A 21,376-nucleotide genomic window follows, 5' to 3' on the forward strand; every position below is an offset into this window, starting at 1 on the left:
TTCATTACATAACATACAAGTATAATTTAGGGAGCTTTGCTGTGCAAAATGAGAACACTGCCGAGCAGATTGAGTATTGTAATATGCTACTTGTGACGATCCATCTGATCCTGTGAGGAAATTATCTTTATGTTCAGTTAGACATAAGATCGGGTCTCCCAGATTTTTACCGAGGACATTTTCTAAACATGCGGACAGTCCTGCACAGAAAAGCATGAAGGACTGGCAAACACTCGCAGTGGCAGAGTAAGTACAGACGTCAATATGATTCAGACCACAAAGATCACCGTGATCAAAATATTGTTAATAACTGCTGTCACAGTCGGAAAAGACAAGGACACAGTGAAAAATGTTGTAAACAACAAGGATTTCTACTTCTACTTTGGTGTAGTGTTGGATGCATGCCATAGAGCCCCATGCCGCCCCCTACAGTCTGGGAGAATATTGGCTTACAGCGGAGACAAGCCGCAGAAAGTAGGAAGGAGCCATAAATGCTGCAAGTTTTGGATCATATTTATGTCCTTATTTTTACTGAGGTATTGATGCATATGTCACAGATCTGCTCCACCATAAGTGTGTATGTTCTGCACATGACAGATAAAAAAATATCTGGCCTGTGGTTGAATTTTTCTGAGCATCCTGGATGCAGAAAGATAAAATGAACTTGACAAAGTAAACCATAAATGGAAACCGATGCTGTGAGCAATGTTCACCCTGCTCTAAAGGTTTTTCTCACCTCAGGATTTACTCTTGAAGCCTAACGTTGAACGTTGAACGTGACTTGCACATTCTCAGCATCCTTTACAGCTTTCACTATTTGCTCTTTGGGCGCTTTAAGTCATTTTGGCTGAAGTTCAAAACGAACCAAAATGGATGTAGGTCAGCTTGACATTTTGCAAATATTTAACTTTTTCCTTCTTGCACCCACAATTCCGAAAGAGATACCAGTGAAGGTGAAGAAATGTAAATAATTGTGGGTGAAAAGTAAATAATGTTGCTTTTGCAGCTTCCTGATAAGATGGCAATAGAATTAAGAAAGTGAAATTGTGTGTGTGTGTGTGTGTGTGTGTGTGTGTGTGTGTGTGTGTGTGTGTGTGTGTGTGTGTGTGTGTGTGTGTATGTGTGTGTGTGTGTGTGTGTGATGAAGACACTTAAATATCCACAGTGAAGTCACAGCTTGGAGAGGAGAGCTGGAAAATCCTGCTGTTTATCAACCTTACTGACATCCATCACATTCACTGCAAATCTCTGGTTTTTGTAGCCTTTAGAGAAGATTCCATGGATGTCTGCTCTTTGGATCAAGTCAACCCATGATAGCATGAGGTCCAAATGACCTGAAATTTTTGGAAAAATATCCTGAAGGGACCTGAGCAAAAGCCATGTTTGAAGACATGTGCAGTTTTCAATGAACAAAACACTTTTTAAAGAAAATGTCAAACTTTGCATGAATGAAACTAACAATGTGCAGGATTTTTAATCACCCCTGACCTCAACTCTGACTCTGACGTAAGATTTTACACATAACTGGATTATACCAAAAATGTGGTTTCATCCATCTCTTCTCTTGCACGGAATCAGCGACTCAGACGGCTTTTTTACTGGTGGGCATCAAGGTGTGAGACCAGAGGGGAGGGGCCATGCACAGCTCCGACAAGGGGGAAAATAAAATAAAACGATAATTACGCAAAACCGAGCGCAAACCGTTCATACCCCGGGAGACGGTGACTGACAGACTCTCCGCGAGCCTCCACATATAAGAGAGGGGGAGGAGGGAGCCTCAGCCACTTCTGAGCCTTTGCGTCTCCAGGCTGCGGATGGAGTGAGCCGAACGTGTACTTCAGCGTTTTTTTACGCGCGGCATTTGCGGGAAATCCCACCACTTTCATTCATTTTTCATCCTGGGCGTAAAACCGTCAAATGAATTATTTTTCGATTTGAACATTCCTATTTTGTTTCCTTGTTTGTGGATGTCTATCAAGAGTTTGTACTGATCAATAAAATCAGGTAAGTTGGGCTTCACAGGATGAATGATATGTTTTATTTTTTGTAGTTTTGCATTAAATAAAACATTTTTATGTATTTTTCACCCATATTTCTCGATTTAATGAGCTAGAATTCTGATTTTAACAACAAAATCTTTAGTTTTCTTCACACTCACTAAGCTACGTGTAATTGTAAAAATGAGCATAAAGGTATGGAAGGACCAAAAACTAATACAAGGTATTTGTTTTATGAAGGAGAAATGATACTCAGGAGCAGTCTCTTCTTGTTGCTCTTATCTACATTCCATCAAGTAGCACCCCAAGGTGAGTGCAAATATGTGGATTACTGTCATTCCCAAGTTTTAAAGTATTTTCATATACCTCAGACTCATAGTCACCCTTTGCGGTTTCAGGATTTGAAGATAACATGAAATAAACTTTCTCATAATGCAATCTACGTGTCCATTTTTATTTGTGTGATGTTAAAGATGGAGAGCAGGAGGATGAGATGTCATTTGACTTGTTTGAAATAAGCCACATCACACGCAAGACTCTGGGAGCCAAGCAGTTCCGGGGCCAGAACCTAGATGCCCCAGCCTACCGCTTCATACGCTTCGACCACCTGCCTCCAGTCAGCACCCCTATACTTAAACAAATCCTACGACAGATCCAAAACAACGAAGGCTTCGTGTTTGTCGCCAGCATCCGCCAGGATCGAGGCTCTCGTGGCACCCTGATCGGTCTGGACGGCCCTGATGGTCGAAGGCAGTTTGAGATCGTATCTGACGGACGAGCCAACACCCTGGATCTGGTGTACTGGGTGGACGGCTCGAGGAACGTATTCTCGTTTGAGGATGTGGACCTGTCAGACTCTCAGTGGAAGAATGTCACCCTTCACATCCACGGGGAGAATGCAAACCTGTTTGTGGGCTGCAGCCTGATCGACAGCTTCATCTTGGACGAGCCTTTCTATGAAAATCTGCGAGCGGAGGGAAGCCGGATGTTTGTGGCAAAGGGATCCACACGGGAGAGCCACTTTAGGGTAAGACTTACTGGTCAAAGAAGGGGAACTCTCCGTTACCTCTTCTAAAGCAAAATCACAGTCTTTACATAGCTTATTATTACAGCTGGGTTTAAACAACAGTTCAGAAATAAAGTGGAGACTAACAAAGTCTTCTTTTAGATTATAACAGGGTGGATCTGTGCTGCCCAGATCTTTTTTTGTACGGAAAAGACTCATTTTGGACCCTAAATGTCCGCCAAGTGTAAAAACGAGAGGAAAAAAAGTGTGTTGTTCACAAGTTTGTTTTCAAGCTGGATTCTGAGCACAACAATAACAAAAGAAAGACTTTTAACCACATATGTTCTATAACAGGGCCTTCTTCAGAATGTGCATTTCCTCTTCGACACCTCAATGGAAGACATCCTCCTGAGCAGAGACTGTGAGGTTGAGAAACAAGGTGAGAGTGGAGTGTTTATTGCTGTACATCTGAAACCATTTTTTTTTTTTTTTTGCGTGCCATTTTCAGAACCCCAAAAGTAAGTCAAACTTGTTATAACCGCAAACCGTTCCAAGGCTGATACCTTGCAGATGTGACTTGGAAAGTCTTTCACATGCGACCCCCTCTACAGATGTCTGTGTTTTGTTAAGTATGAACCACAGCAAGGAGGTTAGCACAATCCTTCGACCCACTCTGGATGAATGTAGTTATTTTTTTTAGTGTCAGTAATAAGGATAAAAGTCCTGCAGACTCGATACGTGGTGAGATCTTTATGTTTCAGAAATAACAACGTGGATGCCATGGGCTTGGGGTTGAGCGGACAACAGAAGAGACAGATTCTTACATTTATTTCCACTGGCAGTCGACTAGGAATAATATCCTGGGAAAGAAAATAGAGAATGGGAGAGTGAAGGCCTTGCTGCAGATCAGAGAGCTTCCACTTCCAGCTGCTCACACACATACACAGTGAGGTCATGAATTGGCCGACTGGGATGCTTTTCTCAGATGAAGCTTGGCCCACATAATGAATAAGGACCTTGAGATCCTCAGCAGGTCTAACAAGAAGCTTCAGCTACAAACACATATCAGACGCAACCGTTTTCAAAAACGGGAAATTGGATCTGCACTCAAAAAATTGAATCGTTGAATTTACTTAATCAAGTTAAGTCAGCTGGTTCCATTAAACCTAGTTGCTCAAATGTAATATACATGTACTTTTAACACAGCAACACAGAACAATGTATATTACTCTTAACATTTAAAGGTGCAATTTGTATGAATTCTACTGTGAAATAATCACAAAACGTTTCAATCATGTTGGAAGGAACGTTATACTGAAACTGATTTAATTCTCAGCCAGCTTGGTAGGGTTGTCAGTTTTTGTCCTTTTGAAAAATAAAAAAAACTGAAGCGAGAAAAAGTTACTGTTCACAATCTGTGTTTGTTAGGTTGCTTAATCTGCAGTGGCATTTGTAATTCAGCACTGGCAAGCAAAAAGCTTCAGAGTTGTTTACAGAACCAAAGTCAGTAAACAGGAGTGACCCAGGAGTTCTTACTTGTACCCCTCCGAAGCCACGGCATCTTTATGTTTTGCTCTAATATTGGGTAAAGCGGGCCAGAGGCTAACGTTGAGCTAACAATGCTAACGTTGAATTAGAAGCAAATGATCGACTGATCAGTAATGATTGACATTACTGTGTTAAGTAAATTCAACATTAAATTTTTACAGTGTAGAAAGTTGGGTGTATTCAGAGATAGCTGTGATGTAATGTTCTTTACCTCAAGAATTCCAGCTGAAAGAGTTTATTTGTCTAACAAAAGTCACCAAACTTTGCTACTTCACCAGTAGGACTTTAATGCAAAGAATCACCCATAAAACCACACGCCACACACTATAAAAACTGTCACACTGGACATTAATGAGCAGCATTAAAATTAGCTCAGTTCTTCGCCTTTTCCCCCCTAAGTTTTTCTTCAACATAGGAAATGTCTATCAGGGAGAGGAGAACGGGTAAATGCTTTCACAGACGAGTCCTCTTGAGATTTGAATGAATCCTGCAGATTGATGAGAAAATAAAACATCGTTCGACACTGCTTGGCAATTTGAATGACTGCTTGATTTACAGTCCCTAATCGGCTATTGATCTTCACCAATTTACATACAGGAGATCCAAGCCAGTCAAGTACAGGTTTGCAGCGTTTTTTATTTTTCTCAAGAGCTTTTGTTTATTTTGGAAATTTCATAACTTCCATATCCTTTACAATAAAAGTCCAATTATTTGAAATGCAAGCAAGAGGCTTAAATGAAAGGTGCAAGCGGTGGAGCCGTGGGTAATTACCTCATAAGGTTTGCTGTGAAAGTCAGCTACTAAAAGCTGCCCTGTCCTGCTGTGTGTCTTGTGTTTTTGCTTGTTTGTGTTGTGGGAAGATCCCAGCTGGTAGTCACGTTATGCTTGGCTGGATTTCCTGCTCCAGATGTGTTGACTGTGCACACCAAACTTAGCATTTTGCCTCATTATGCCCTTTAAAAAACCCCGTTGTTAACAGCTGTGCCACGAAATGAAGACCCAGGTTCTGCTATGTTAGTAACTTGGGTTTTCACACATTTTGCTAAAAGTTAAAAGGTGAGCTTCACTGAGGAACATACAATACTGCCTTTTGAAATGTAATATCCTAAATTTCACAGGCATGCAGAATGTGAAAATAATCTCTGACCCCTATTTCCTGCACAAGTCACCAAATGAAAATAGAAGAGCAATTGCTTGGGTCAGAAAAGGCCATGCACAGATCTACATCACATTATAAATTGTCATTCATAGCAGCTCCATAACATGGCAGAAATCCTCCAGGCTTGTGATGTTTGTGGAGATAAAACATCAACGATGCAGCGCAAACAGAGGCAGTGGAAGAGTTGCGTTGCTGTTAGCCAATCAGAGAGAGAAGTTTAAATATCGTAAATCGTAGATCGTATCGTATCGTAAATATTAATGAGTAAGACTCCAAATTAGAATGCACAATATACCTAGCTAGCCTAGTGAACTGGACCAAATTCTTGCCTTGCAAAGTTTTGTCTAGAAATGCTCCATTGGAACCTCTGCAGCCCCTAGCATATATATATATGTATATACATATATATATATATATATATACATATATATGTATATATATATATATATATATATATATATATATATGTATATATATATATATATATATATATATATATATATATATATATATATATATATATATATAATGTTGGTTGTCGGCCTAAACAGCGATATTAATATGGGATATCTGTATCAGCCCAAACTTTCATTTCGGTACATCCCTACTCTAAATCCTTCCATTTTCAGCCCTCCCCTACTGTTCTCGCTAACTTCTACTTGCTGAAACGGGAGTACCAGAGCTGTTTTTTCCACTCATGACAACTCACTAGGCGTTCATTTGTACTAAGCCTCTTTTAGAAAGCAATGTCGCCAATTTACCGCAACACTGACCCGGCATCTGAGAGCGTTAGGTGGCGGTAATGTGGCGGAATCGTGTACAAGAGATTACGCGATCGCGGTATAAAAGGGGGATGGGGGGCGGTCTCTGCACTGCTGCGGACTTCCGTTTATCTTGGACATAACTTGCTTGTTATTGCAATCGAAGCCGCGCTCATTGAGTTTCTTTAACAAGCCGCTGTCCTCCACAGTCCCTGTGCAAAAAAACCCCAAACACTTAAAGCCAGTGTTTACTTTCAATTTCAATGTAGTTGCCGGCCGAAGTTCGGCAGTGACTCCCCACGTGATCATGACACCTCCCTCTGTTGCACCAATGTGTAATATGCATCCACAAGTCCAGCATTGCTGTAATATTACTACCAAGCGTGCCAGCACAAATGCCGCAGAATTCCCTCAACGCTATTATTACAATGCATTATGCTGATTTGCTGGCATGGTGTGTCTTCTAAAAAGGGCTCTAGAGACCACAGCAATTGTAAGCCTCTTTAAGTAATCTCTGTTTCACCAGTGAGCTGCAAAGACTGTAGCCATGAGGTTGATAAGTCTTATGAAATTCTATTTGTGTGGTCCAGTCTGTTGAAATTTTCCACTTATTTAAAAGGTCAGAGAGATTTATGATTTTTTTTTGATTATGTAAAAACCACCCAGATGTCTGCTCAGTGGTGCCATCTCTTCTCATCCTCCCTCAGCCAATACTGTAAAATTGGATTTACCACCAGGATTTCAGACAGATGCATTTTCGAATCAAACACCAGTTCTGAGAAGCTAATAAACAGTTTATGATGTTCATTGTTTTGATCTTTTGGCCAACTACTGAAAACAGGAAATCAATCACAGTCTTCTTGATTGGAGCCAATCATGTCTCTCAGATATGTTTCCCATCTCCAGACTTTTGTTCATGCATTTACCAATTGAACTCACTAAATCCTTTCTCCGTTTTTTTTTTTTTACTTTTCTTTCAGACACTGACAATATTGTGAGCGAGAGCACAGAGATTGTAGATGTGAGGCCTTCCACCACTACAAACATCATAGGTCAGAAGACAGATGACCTGGGCACAGATATGTGTGAACGCTCATGTGAGGAACTTAGCACCATGTTCCAGGAGCTCAAAGGCCTGCGTGTCGTTGTTAGCAATCTTATTGACGGCTTGCAAAAAGTGGTAAGTTGTAAAAGTGACAAATGTCGCGTCTTGTTGGACAGCTTGAAACACATACATCTTTGGTGTGTTTGCTTTAGAGCAGACGACTTTAGTGATAAATGTCTGATTTTGTGTAAATAAATAAATAAATACTGTGTTTTAAAAAGAAACGTGTGCCATCGCCAGAGAGTAAGAGGTTTGAATTGGGTTACTAGGTAACCTACTTCTGTCTGAAAATAAATAGTAAGTAGCCACATGACTGTTTTCAGAGCGGCCTGTGATAACTGAACCCGTTTGACTCCTGCAATCTGTGGCAGCATGAGTCAGACAGACTTTATGGCATGTAACATGTGGACATAGGAAGTGTTCCCCTGGCAGTGACTCGGTTCGGTCTAATGTCTGGCTTTGTTTAAACAGTTCATGTGTTTCCTCTGGGAGGCTCCCAGCAACAGGAGAGTCTGGGCATGAACCTTAGGGAAAAAAACAGAGGCTGGTATGAGAAAGGTCCCTGAGGCTCTTCCAGACCAAGTGGTGTCTCAGAATCTTAGTGCTGGTTCCCCATTTAAGAGGAAGCACATAGTGGAACGCTCAAATCTTTGGCAATGGTTTATCAGCTGACAGCTCCCAAATTTTCAAGGAGTCCAGCCAGAGATCCCCGGGTCTCCAAGTGGGTTGGAGGTTGTAATGTGAATAACTAAGCAGCACTTTTCTCAGCAGTTTGTTTTCTTTCTAGTGCAACCGCAGATAATGGAAAGAAGGTTAGAATCAACTAAACCGCAACTTTGAGGAGTAAAGTGTTATTGTAATCAGGGCTGAGTCGGGGGGTTTTTTTTCAGCAAAAATGATCCAAATGTGGCGATGAGAAGGAAAGTTTCGAGGTGATTTCCCCGGCAGGGAATTATTAAAGCTGCAATAGTAAATGTGCAAAACAAGCTAGCTTAAAACATTTTACACAAGCCTGCTATCAACGTTCTAACATAGTATAGCTGTAAATATACCGTGGAGATTTAAAAAATGAGAAAAAAATAAATGAAGTGGTTCTCTCACATTTGTCTTAAAACCTCAGCAAATAACACGGTTCAAAAGCAACAACTGGACGATCTGTCTCACCGAACCACAGCACTTCAGTGTTTACCTGGATACTCCTCTCATTACGTATTCATGCATTTAGCAACACAACACCCCTGGTGTGAGAGGATCTCCGCTCATTAATGTCAGAGACGGAGAAAAAGCCGGCTGCTACCACTTCAACTTTAGGACAAACTACCAGAGTCCCAAAAAGAAAAACACCCTTTTTTTTTAAATATAGCGCCAAATCACGACAAGAGTCGTCTCAAGGCACTTCATATAGTACTAGACTAGACTTTTAGAAGTCAGGGACAACAAGAGATGTTGGCAGGGTTCCTGCCGGGTCTTAAAAAGTCTAAAATTCATTAATTTAAATTTAAGGCCTTAAAAAGTCTTAAAAATGCCCGGATTTTTGTCCAGGCGTCTTCAATTTTATTAGGTCAAGTCCTAACTTTTAAGTCGTTTAGTCCCGGGATGCGTTCGCCGTATAAAATGGTAAAACTCGGATATCTACTGCCTGCCTTTTCTGAGGGGCTGTGTTGGTACGTCTGTTGCAGACATTACAAGTCTCGCGATAACTGTAGGCCAGTGATCCTCAATAGGCAGCTCGTGGCCCATGTGCGGCCCGTGGGCCCCCTCTTTGTGGCCCCCGAACCCCACGCACACACAACCATTTAAGTTCCATTTACCTTGGAAAATATACAACTGCACACAACATTGATTTTAGATGCACCCTTACGAATTTATCTTGTAAAATAAACACGTCTACCACAGCTACTATTATTAAAATGAGCTGCTATGTTGAACCTCACAGTTGGGTTAAAAAACATTCTCTGACTCTGGGGGGTGTTCCTTGATCGTGTTTGTGTTTAAAAGCTAGCTTGTTTTGCAGATTTGCTATTGCAGCCTTGATCCGTGAGAAGGATAGAAACTAGACTGTAGAAAATAGTGATGATACATTAAACATGAGGCTGTTGTTCTCAGACAGCGACTCGTCAAACTGACATGAAGAGGATGAATGATCTACAAGAAAAGCCTGTACTTACCCTCTCCCTACCTTGTGTAACTGCACACATGCTCCTAAAGGAATTCATTTGACTGCATTTGAACCTCTTTTGCCATTGGCTATATGCATTTATTATGTGTGTGAGTGTGTGTTAATGATTTCTTGCTGATCTGCTTCCTGACTGCAAACCTGCTGCTGTGTGTTCAGACAGAGGAGAACACAGTCATGAAGGAGGCCCTGGGGAGAATGAAGGACTCAAAGGAGAAAAACATGTGCTGGCAGGATGGACGTCTGTTCGAAGACAAGGAGGACTGGGTTGTAGACAGCTGCACCAAATGTACCTGCCAGGTAGTGCCGTGTCACGTGGAACTGCACAAATCCACCGTGGTTGTACATACATTTGATAGATTTGCAAAATTTCATTGATCACAGGAGTCCAAGATTGTGTGCCATCAGATTACGTGTCCACCTGTGGCTTGTGCCAGCCCTTCGTTAATAGATGGAGAGTGCTGCCCTGTGTGCATGCGTAAGTAGTTGGAACAAAGTTTGTAGCAAAGATGCTTTTAAAGAGAAATCTTGCCATAAAAAGAGTATTCCGTCCACATTAAACTTTAATAATGCAGGACTTCTGCAGCCAGCTTGTCTGTGGGACTAAACCACATATTTATTGACACTGAGAATGGCTTGTGTGGGCTGTTCAGATGAAGTCATCTGATAAACAGAGTGACACAAAGACTGAAAGCTGGAGTCGTCTGTTTCCAATGCTTAAAAATTTTGTTTAGAAGTGCAAAAGTGAGAAGACATTGGGTTTGTTTTTCAGCTAAAGACAGCGAGGATGGCTGGTCCCCTTGGTCAGAATGGACCGAATGCACAGTCACTTGTGGGATAGGAACTCAGCAGAGGGGCCGGTCATGTGATGCAACCAGCAACCCCTGCAGCGGACCTTCTATCCAGACCCGAAAATGTAGCCTGGGCAGGTGCGACAGCCGGGGTGAGTACATTTTATTTTCCACAAGTCTTTTTTGCTGATTTCTTTTGAACGTCACTGCTCCTACATCTTTGAATGAACACCTGTATGACATATGGGAAGGAAAACACAACAAAACTGCAGTTACAAATGTGCTTGGGTCCTTAGCAATACAAAAACTCATCCTTTTCATCTTCATAAATCTGGATTCATCGCGCTGTGGCAGGATGTGGGTGAGGAGCTGGACGTTATGGTTGGGTTGTGGGGTGTGCCCAGTCAAAGTCACCTCCAAATAAATCAGTGCCTGAGAGGAAGTTCCACAACCCAATGACTCACCGCCGCTCTTCGTGCAAAAACATAAATTATCTTTAGATCTTATAATGGGATGTGCTCTGTACGAGGTGGGCAGATGGTGCTTCGTGTTTGCCAGAGGCTGATGAATAGGGTATTTGAGAGGTAAATGGATTGGTGTGTGTTGTTGCTTGCAGCTTACATTGCTCTAAATCCGTCTGAATCACCCTCACCGCTAGGGGATAGTTTACCCACAATAACATAAATACTGATGCAAACATATTTAAAGGTGGTGGTACAACCCAGCTCCTTGGGCCATTACATAACATAGAAACTGAACACAAAGTCACCAAGTAGGCCTTTAGTAAGAATTCCCAGACGTGGCTAGTTAGTGCAATCAAGACACAGCATCCCAGCCAATGAAGAGATGACGAGGACGTAACAGTGGGCACCCACTGCCTTCATCAGACAGTGTTCGTTATAAACTTGTCATTGATTGGAAATCCAGGAATCCATGAAAAATAGGTTTTGATTACTTCTACCTCTGTTATGTACTAAACCCAGTCCGCCAAGATGGAGGGTGGAGTTTATGGTCACCATGGTCGTCTTGCTCTGTGACGTGTGGAGAAGGACAGATCACCAGAATACGACACTGCAATGCTCCTGTGCCCCAGCTGGGGGGCAAAGACTGCGCGGGAAGTGGAAGAGAGACTCAGAAGTGCATCGCCGAACCGTGTCCAAGTAAGAACTTTAGCTTAAGACGCTATTTTTCTAAAGCAGCACCGTTGCTAGAGCAGCTATTGTGTCCACATATCCAACGTTTAGCCTTTGGATTCCCCCAGGCAACATTCCCCCATGTACTTCAGACTTTTTGTTCCTGTTTTAATAGTCTTCAAATGCTAAGTAAAAACAGCTTGGTTGGTTTTTCCTTTCTGTTTCATATTTCCAAATCTGTGTGTGAATCAAATGTTTATACACTGGGGTCAAAATTCTAAATAATGAACCACCCCTAAAATATCCGACTTTAAATTTAAAAAATGTGTCCAAAAAGTTTTTACTTGGTCAGTTTTCAATACCTACAGTTGCAGGCATTTCAAGAAACTGCATGTTTTTAAAAATATAGGCAAACTTTTTTATCAACCCATTTAGCTCATTTTTAAAGATGGTTGTTCTACTGTATTTATAAACAAATGCTCCTGGTGTACAGCATTCTTTACATAACTCTGTTTCTACGTTAGCTTGAAATAATGGGCTGGACAATGTGTTGAAAACGTATCATTATCTAAATGTCTGACTTTAACCGATGTGATTTTCCCCGTGTCAATACATTTGATGATAAAATTAAAATAAAAAGGTGTGTGTAGGTTGGCGAGGTTCGTGTCACTTTAAAAAGCTGTACCACCTCGAGTCACATGAGAACATGACTCAATGCTGGGACGTAATTTTGGGGGGGGACGGGTGGGACATGTCCCCCCCACTTTTTCAAAAGGCAGTTTTGGTCCCCTGCACTTTTTTCCGTCCGAAAACAATGTTACGCTCCATTAAATGGATTTGGTTGAGCACTAGGACCGAAACGGAAGCAGGTTTCCTATTAGACCCGCCCAAAAGCTAATCTATTGGCTCTGCTGATACTTGCTAACGTATTATTGGCTGTTGCTGCTGTCACTCAAGTTGTAAACAGTCAGAACGTGCTCACGTTGTTTTGCTAGTTTGGAGCCGCTAGGGAACACCGGTACTGACTCACATCGTCAACTAGACGCTGTGTAATATCAGAGCTCAGCTCAGCTTCCATTACATAACATTTGATTAAGTGTCCATTTGTGAGTCTTTGGTAGTTAGGCACAGCCAGGAGGCAGCATGTCAAGAAAACGAAAAGTGGATATAAGAGACTTCTTTCAAAGTCAAAACGTAAGTTGGAACATGTGACAGACCTGCATTAAGCTCAGACTCACCTCCTCCTTCACAAACATACTCAAAACTAACTTTTACAAACTCATCTCCTCCACATAACTGACTCCTCAGACACAATTTATTCGTATTATTATAATAATTATTTTTTTTATTACTATTATCATCATAATTATTATTACTAGTAGTAGTAGAAGTGTAACTTCAAAACTTTTATCATTTAACTTTATTGTAAACTTATCTATTGCAATGTATATGTTCACATTAAAAAGCTCTGAAAAATGAACAGTATCATCATCGTCAACAGATTTTTTTAAGCTTAATGTCAAAGATGTACACTTTTCATTAGATTTATCTTATTTTTTCCATTTTTTTTTTTTGTGTGTGTTGAAATGCAACAACTGTTTAAACACTTTTAAGGGGAAAAACATATTTAATATGTTTTTATACACTCAAATGTTAGGGTGATGATCATGTGTAAAACATTAGTTCAGCATGTCCTCTAACACAGCAAATGAACAAACGGCCAGATCTCAGGAGGACCGTTTATGTATAAATAATTTTTATACTTTTGACTAGGCCTGGGAATGTAACAAATTTTGCTGGTCTGGACGATATTTTGTCCAACAAATTGTTGATGATAAACGATATCATTGTCAACATTATCTAGACCAAAATAACCACTAATATAATGTTAATATATCATAATAATGCAAGTACACCCTTTAAAATGCAACAAAGAAACCTTCATTTAACATTGAAATGCCCAGAACCAGAACTTCCAAATGAATAAAAATAACAAACAAAAATTAAATAAAAAAGGAATCTCACTCCCTGTTAGAAAATGTTGCACCAAAAACAATAAAAAAAGACCCAAAACAATAAATACAATGGCCTATCCATTGTCAACACAGCCAAAACTGCACTTCAATAAGGATGGAAAAATTATTGAGATGGGCACGTGATGTGCCAAGGGGTCTTTACATAACACCCCCCACCCCAAATCCGCACAAGCCTGCTGTGTCCCCCCCACTTCTGAAATCAAAATTTCGTCCCTGACTCAATGTAATACACATGACAGCCTCATCCAGTGGGCAACTTTTGTTTTTGTGCATGCATGTAGTTATCCATTTATCGTTATCTCTTCTCTCTATCGTGATGTATTTTAGGCCATGTCGCCCAGTCCCAGTTTGAAGCCATGTAAATTTTTCCTCCATGCCAAAACATTAGTGATGCTTTAACTCAGGGCCGTTGACATGTTAAAAAGGGAATTTCTATCCGGGTCATCTGTTGAAAACCAAACACATCACCACATCATGATGCAGCTGCTACCGTGCTCTGTGCAAACATGTTTTAATTAAGGCATTCTCTTCCATTTCTATGTAGCTCGGGTTTAGTTTCATTCTGACTTTGTTTTTCTCAAAGTTCAAGAGACTGAAGATGTGTTGAACGGAATTGAAATCTACTTTTTAGTTGATGGTGCTTGGGGCCCCTGGTCTCCCTGGGCAACTTGTTCTGCGACATGTGGAGGAGGGGTCAAAAGTCGTTCACGGGAGTGTAACAGCCCTCGACCTCAGTATGGTGGGAAGAAGTGTATTGGGGAGCCTAATGACAGTGACAGCTGTAACAAGGAGGATTGCCCCATCGGTAAGTGAGAGTTTGGTCAAGACAAAAGTAATCTTCATCTACTGGAGGTTTTACCAGCAATGTTTTGTACAAATGCAATTCAGTGCATAGTTGTTTTGAGGCAAGGTTGAGAAAAGTTTTATTGAGGTAAATTGAATCAGTTTGACATATAATTGTTTATTTAGGTATTTTTAATGTTTCTTTCCCCTCAGATGGCTGCCTGTTTAACCCTTGCTTTGGTGGAGTTGACTGCAGCAGCTCCCCAGATGGATCTTGGGAGTGTGGCCCATGTCCTGCTGGTTTCCGTGGAAATGGTACCCACTGTGAGGATATCAATGAGGTAAAAGTCCCGGCTTTCCATATTTGTCTGACCATTCATCTGTTCCTATATTTATTCTCATTTTGGTGATCCGTTGTTTTTCCTTTTGTAGTGTGACATGGTGTCTGATGTTTGCTATAAAGTGAGTGGAACGCAGCGATGCGTCAACACTGATCCAGGTTTCCACTGTCTGCCCTGTCCGAAGCGTTACAAAGGCACACAGCCTTATGGGATGGGGATTGAAGCAGCCAAGAGGAACAAACAAGTGAGACTGTTGTTGCACCTTCTTCTGTAAATGATCTGAAGTGGATTTATCCTTTTGAGGCAGAATTTCAAAAGCATATGATGGGATTTTTTTATTTTTTATGTCAGATTCAAATTTAAAAATCACTCAGGAAGCAATGAAGCAGATTTGAGGATTTTATGATATGATGGGAGTTCTGGGATGTCAGATTGCTCTGGTATACGTAAGTAGAGAAAGACAGAGGAGAATGGGAGTAACGCCTGTCAGCAGTAACATATTTGAGCCCTGTGGTTCTATTAGGATCAGTGGTACGCTCAACCTGTTGAAGTAATATCCTTTCCATTTTCATGTAATATGACATCAAATGTTACTTTTGACTGAAACACAGCTATTTTCTCCTTTATGTAATCACTTAGCAACTACATTTTGAGGAAAACTAACCAAAAAGTATAAAAAACAATTAAAAAAAGCTGCCTATCATCCCTCGAGGTTTATTTTACTACTCTTTATCCTCTGAAGCCTCCTGTCTGTGACCTTATTTTGGCGCAGCCCCAGGTTCACAAACTGATTTGGAAAAAAAGGGAATTGTCTCATTGCTGGCATTAAGATGCTCCATTTTACAGTTTTGATGAAAGGCCCGGTCTTGCTCTCCCATTGGGCTCCATGAGCTCACGGAGTCACAAACTGCAGTTAAGTTCATCCTGTGGTAACAAAGGGCAGCTGTGGATATGTTGTGCAGCAATAGAGGTGCAATAGTAGTTTACAGCGAGATGCGTGATGGTCTCAAATAGGATTTCATCACATTTACTGTGTCCTGTACTTTAGTTTCTCCTCCAACTTGTCGCTTTCATTTTAAGAATCCTTCAATCTTAAAACAGCCTTTTGAGAAGAGACCTACTGGGAACAGAAAATAAAATAACTGTTTCCACATTCTGTGTGTAATTGGAAACTGACAAGAAAGCTTAGTGAAAAGGACATCTTTTATCTTTTTTGTTTTAGGTATGTGAACCAGAGAACCCATGTAAAGAAAAAACTCACAGCTGTCACAAATATGCCGAATGCATCTACATCAGCCACTTCAGCGACCCAATGTACAAGTGTGAGTGTCGCACTGGCTATGCTGGAGATGGCTTCATTTGTGGTGAAGACTCAGATTTGGATGGGTGGCCCAATCAGAACCTTGTGTGCGATGCCAATGCTACTTATCACTGTAAAAAGGTATTTCTTGTGGTCAAGTTTGGTGTTTTTCTGTAGCGACGCTGAACTTCAACTGGCAAAACATCTCAACGACTCACTCCTGTTATCATTTCAGGATAACTGCCCCAATCTACCAAACTCTGGGCAAGAAGACTTTGACAAAGATGGTCAAGGAGATGCTTGTGATAAAGATGATGATAATGATGGAATTCTGGATGATAGGGTATGGACATGTTTTGGGTTCATAAACCAACGTCAGTGTTCAGAATGAACTCCTCTTTAGATAAATCACTTAAAAGTTTAGGTTCCAGTTATGTCAAACTGCTTCCTAATGGGCGTGTGCATTCTCCCACAGGACAACTGTCCCCTTTTGTACAATCCTCGCCAGTTTGACTTTGATAAAGACGATGTTGGTGATCGTTGTGACAACTGTCCTTATGAGCACAACCCTGCTCAAATAGACACAGACCACAACGGTGAAGGCGATGCCTGTGCGGTGGATATTGATGGAGATGGTAAACTAGTTAAGCCTAAGTCCGAATTTTAGGTAAACTTAGCAAATCTTTTTTTTAAATGTATCTTTCTTCTTTTCATCAGAAATTCTTAATGAGAATGACAACTGTCCCTATGTGTACAACACTGACCAGAAGGACACAGACATGGATGGAGTCGGTGACCAATGTGACAATTGTCCCTTGCTTCACAACCCAGACCAGGTACAGTTATACAGCTATGGCTTGTATATCTTGTATAGCTGATGTGTGAAATGCTAAGATAAGCAAGACATGTTTTATCTTCCAACAGACTGACGTGGACAATGACCTGGTTGGAGATCAGTGTGATAATAACCAGGACATTGATGAAGACGGTTATCAAAACAACTTAGACAACTGCCCTTATGTGGCCAATGCCAACCAGGCAGACCATGACAAGGATGGGAAAGGAGATGCGTGTGACTATGACGATGACAATGATGGTATACCTGATGAGAAGGACAACTGCAGATTGACACCCAATGAAGACCAGTTGGATTCTGATGGTGAGAAGTTCGCATTTTAAGTGTTCCTGCATACCCGTTTTCCTGTCGAAGTTAGGTCATCAATAGGTGGCTTTTGTTCAGTATGTTCTGTTTGTATGAATCAACAGTCTGACTCCTAGAAACTCAGTGTACTTAATATTTGTCTTCACTACTCAGTGATGTTTTGATTCCTCCCAGATGCTCAGAAATTAGTCTCTCAGCGGCAGGTGTAAAATATAGTGACTGTGGCTTGAGTCAACAACTGGCTTGGTACAAGTGATGTCATTCTGCGTGGCTTCAGTTAGTGGCCAGGGGTGTACATGCCAGGTTGTGAAGTTTTTATTTCCTTCCAACTTTGCATGATTAATCCAAAGTGCTTTATTTAAGCCAGATTACCTGGAGTTTGTACAGCTGTCTGTAAAAGGAAACAGAGCTGAACGTAGAAAGGCCTTTGATGTGATGCTTTCACACCCTTTAAAATCGTGTCAGATAGAGTTAATTCAATACAACCATTTGAGCCCCTTGTACAATAACAAACTGACAAAAGGAAGTTAGCGGCGTCCACACGGTGCTCCTCATTAGCCACTGGCGTTATTTTCTCCCGGAGTTCCTGGCCTGCACTCCAGCTGCCAACACACTTCAGGCTTTGCATTGCAAGTGCCAGTGGAAATTGTCACTGCATAAAAAAGGGAGTACTACTTTCCTCCAGCACACTTGGCTAGGGTATTAAAGCTAGTTTCCTGTGAGGGATTGTCATTTTTCCATTCATTTTTCTTATTAACTTGGCGAGAGCTCCTCAACAACCACTGAAGTGGCAGTATTACGATGCCCGCACTAGATGCTGTAGTTATTTTTCCATCCTGTTCAAAACTAGGTCAACCTTATTGATGTGTTTTTGCTTTACTCAAAACAGGTGATGGAAGAGGGGACGCATGCAAAGATGATTTTGATAACGACAACATCCCAGATATCCTTGATGTGTGTCCAGAGAACAATGCCATTAGTGTGACCGATTTCAGGAAGTTCCAGATGGTCCACTTGGATCCTAAAGGAACCACTCAAATTGATCCCAACTGGGTGGTCAGACATCAGGGCAAAGAGTTAGTTCAGACAGCCAACTCTGACCCAGGCATCGCAGTAGGTGAGCAGCATTTCATTTGAACTCATTGCTTCTCAAGCCCATTTTGACTTTAAGGATCCCAGAAATCAGCATAAGTATTTTCTTCTCATCTTTACAGGTTTTGACGAGTTCAATGCTGTGGACTTCAGTGGGACGATGTATGTGAACACGGACAGAGATGATGACTATGCTGGCTTTGTGTTTGGGTATCAGTCCAGCGGACGCTTTTACGTGGTAATGTGGAAGCAGATTACACAGACTTACTGGGAGGACAAGCCCTCCAAAGCTTTTGGTATCTCAGGTGTCTCACTCAAAGTTGTCAACTCAACTACGGGAACCGGAGAGAATCTCCGAAATGCTTTATGGCACACGGGCAACACCGCAGGGCAGGTAAATCACAATCTAAATGCTATGTGGTCGGTTTAAAAGGTTGCTTTAATGCTAAATGTTGTTGACTGTTTTGCTTAGGTGCGCACTCTGTGGCACGACCCCAAGAATATTGGTTGGAAGGATTACACAGCTTACAGGTGGCATCTCATCCATAGACCGAAAACTGGTTTTATAAGGTTAGATTACTTGACTACCTGCTTACATACAGTCATACCTACTGTAAATATCATTTAATATTAGGGTACTTGTTTTGTAGGGTTGTGGTCTATGAAGGGAAACAGATCATGGCTGACTCGGGACCTGTTTATGATAAAACATTTGCTGGAGGCAGGTTAGGTTTGTTCGTCTTCTCACAAGAGCTGGTCTTCTTCTCCGACCTCAAGTATGAATGTAGAGGTAAGCTGGAACTTTGTTAAAGAGAAAAACGTGTGTCTTTGAAAAGGTATTTGCCACCTTATAGATTTCTTCTTTTATTTGCTGTCACACTTATATTTATTCAGATCAGCAAACAAATGTCAAAATAAAAATATAATAACCAGAGTAGACTCTAATTGTAGTTTACCACTGATGTTTTCATCTATCCAGGAAAAAAAGCTCTTGTTATAGGAAGTCATCATTTAAAGTCTGCATTTTGTAGTCACTCTGGTAATCTTATAGCCTTGCAAGTCACCCTATATATGTAAGAATATAGTCTGGCCACGACCCATTGAAACAAGCCAGTCTTGGGACAAAATCTAGTTGTCTTTCAAATTGTCTCCACGTGTAACTGGGCTATTTACAAAAGATTACGCAGTGGTGGTATAAAGAGGGTATGGGGCGATCTCTGGGGGCGATCCCTGCGCTGCTGCAGTTGTTTTTTTTATCTTGGTCAAAACTTGCTTTTTATTGCGATTAGAGCCACGCTCATTATGTTTTGTTAACAAGCCGCTCCTTTTAAACAAAGGCTCGGCAGTAATTCCCCATGTGATCATGAACCTCTGTTTCACCAAGGTGTAATATGCATTCACAGGTCCAGCGTTACCGTAATATTACTACCAAGCGTGGCGGCACAAATGCCGTAAAATTCCCGAAACGCCATGCTGCCACAGCTCGTTCATAAGACACTGTGGTGGCAGTAGTACGCTGATTTCCCGGCACGGTGTGTCTTCTAAAAAGGGCTATAGAGTGCTGTGATTGGCAGCACACAAAACTGTATGGGACAATGTTAGACCTGCTGAGGCTACAAATGAGTGTGGCTAGATTTCTAGGTTAGTGATTTTAGTCAAATGTTGTATTTGTTTGCTAATTTGGAAAAGTTTGGGTGATCATTAAGCAAAAACAGAAGAAATCTGCAAGGGGAAAAACATATGCATAACAGATCCAGAATTCAATAATCATTCTTGGTGTTTTTAAATGTGCCTAATTTGTACAGTTTAAGTAATCCACAAATGTTGAATAATGTACTATAGATAACACAGATTAGACAACTGGAGAGACAACCCTGCTTTCTAAATGTGGTGAAAGTCTTTAAACCTTCAATATATTTTTCAAATCTCAGATAAGCCGCAGTTTCCAGAAGTGTTCACAAGGTAATGATCAGAGAGTTTGTGTTTTGAATTTTGCAAGAAAAGTATGTTATTTCTGCTTGTCAGCTTGCCCAAAGCACAATGTCCCAGATGCATTGTGAAAGGCTTTGTGCATCAGTCCAAAGACTTCAGATCCTTCACTGAGTGCTAAACAGTGGAAAATGAGCTTGTGGCACACAAGACACTCTTTAATGCGTCCTCTGCACATGTTGTTCCTGCATCCTGGCACTTTTCCCAGTGAATTCTTATAAATATTTTAAAACTTTTACACCCGAATGTCAGAGTAATAATGCCCATGTTACCATTCTTTTTGCAGATAACTGAATTTAAAGTCGGAAGGAAAAATGTCACATGGCTAAAGATGAGAATCTCTTTGAATCGACTTCACGTCATCGCTGAAGCAACGTAAACAAGACTTTGCATTCTTGCATGCTTTAACCATCGACTGCAGGATGTCGCATGGCAGATTTCAGTTTCCCTGCTGACTTGGACATTTATTTTATGCTGAGAAAGAAAAGAAAAACTGATGGGAGAGAATGTTTTTCCAAAAAGTTTTACAGAATGTCTAACTGATCACCTGTTTTACATTTTGAACTCAGTGCGCGTCTTTTCATTATAGGAACTTCCGGGTAATTTTGCCAGAACTTTGCCGCATACGCGTGTCCTCATTTCACCAGGCTGGCCCAAAAGGATTATTTTCAGGGTCATTTCAGGGACCAGCCAAGTATTACTACTGGGGTACTGGGGTATGTACTTGGAAATGGCCCGGTAGAGTTGCTGGGTAGGACAACCTTGTGCTGATTGGTTGTAACTCAGTAGGAAGTTATATCAGCAGATGTCACTAAACAGCCGCCATTTATGAAATTGGAAGAGTTGCTGGTGAAACAGAGTGGAAAGAAGGAAGCACAGTCAGAATTCATTTTGCTTTAAAATTGCCTCTTTGAACTCCCGATACCCAAAAATTCAGTGCAAATCCTCCCACAACGCCATAATTTTGGCTGCTTTGTATTCCCTACAGAGCACTGTA

General features: G+C 41.1%; 1 protein-coding gene across 2 annotated transcripts; it reads left to right on the top strand.

The window, feature by feature from the left end:
• The first annotated feature begins 1,798 nt into the window (after positions 1-1,798).
• thbs2a (thrombospondin 2a) lies at positions 1,799-20,884 on the top strand. 2 transcript variants are annotated; one of them, XM_015944440.3, is made up of 23 exons: positions 1,799-2,004; positions 2,238-2,306; positions 2,471-3,024; positions 3,358-3,442; positions 7,452-7,651; positions 9,912-10,052; positions 10,137-10,230; positions 10,525-10,695; positions 11,527-11,703; positions 14,344-14,517; positions 14,709-14,836; positions 14,928-15,080; positions 16,059-16,277; positions 16,372-16,479; positions 16,612-16,771; positions 16,854-16,972; positions 17,061-17,295; positions 18,188-18,415; positions 18,513-18,784; positions 18,863-18,960; positions 19,041-19,180; positions 20,322-20,352; positions 20,666-20,800. In XM_015944440.3, the coding sequence occupies exons 2-23, from the start codon at positions 2,243-2,245 to the stop codon at positions 20,667-20,669; spliced, it is 3,555 nt and encodes a 1,184-aa protein (XP_015799926.1). In that variant the 5' UTR covers positions 1,799-2,004; positions 2,238-2,242; the 3' UTR covers positions 20,670-20,800. The 2 variants fall into 2 exon arrangements, with proteins under 2 accessions (XP_015799926.1, XP_015799927.1); XM_015944441.3 differs by lacking the exon at positions 20,322-20,352 and having other exon boundaries at positions 20,666-20,884.
• Positions 20,885-21,376: the final 492 nt, after the last annotated feature.

This window comes from Nothobranchius furzeri, chromosome 12 (genome assembly GCF_043380555.1).
Source record: "Nothobranchius furzeri strain GRZ-AD chromosome 12, NfurGRZ-RIMD1, whole genome shotgun sequence".
NCBI classification, from domain to species: domain Eukaryota; kingdom Metazoa; phylum Chordata; class Actinopteri; order Cyprinodontiformes; family Nothobranchiidae; genus Nothobranchius; species Nothobranchius furzeri.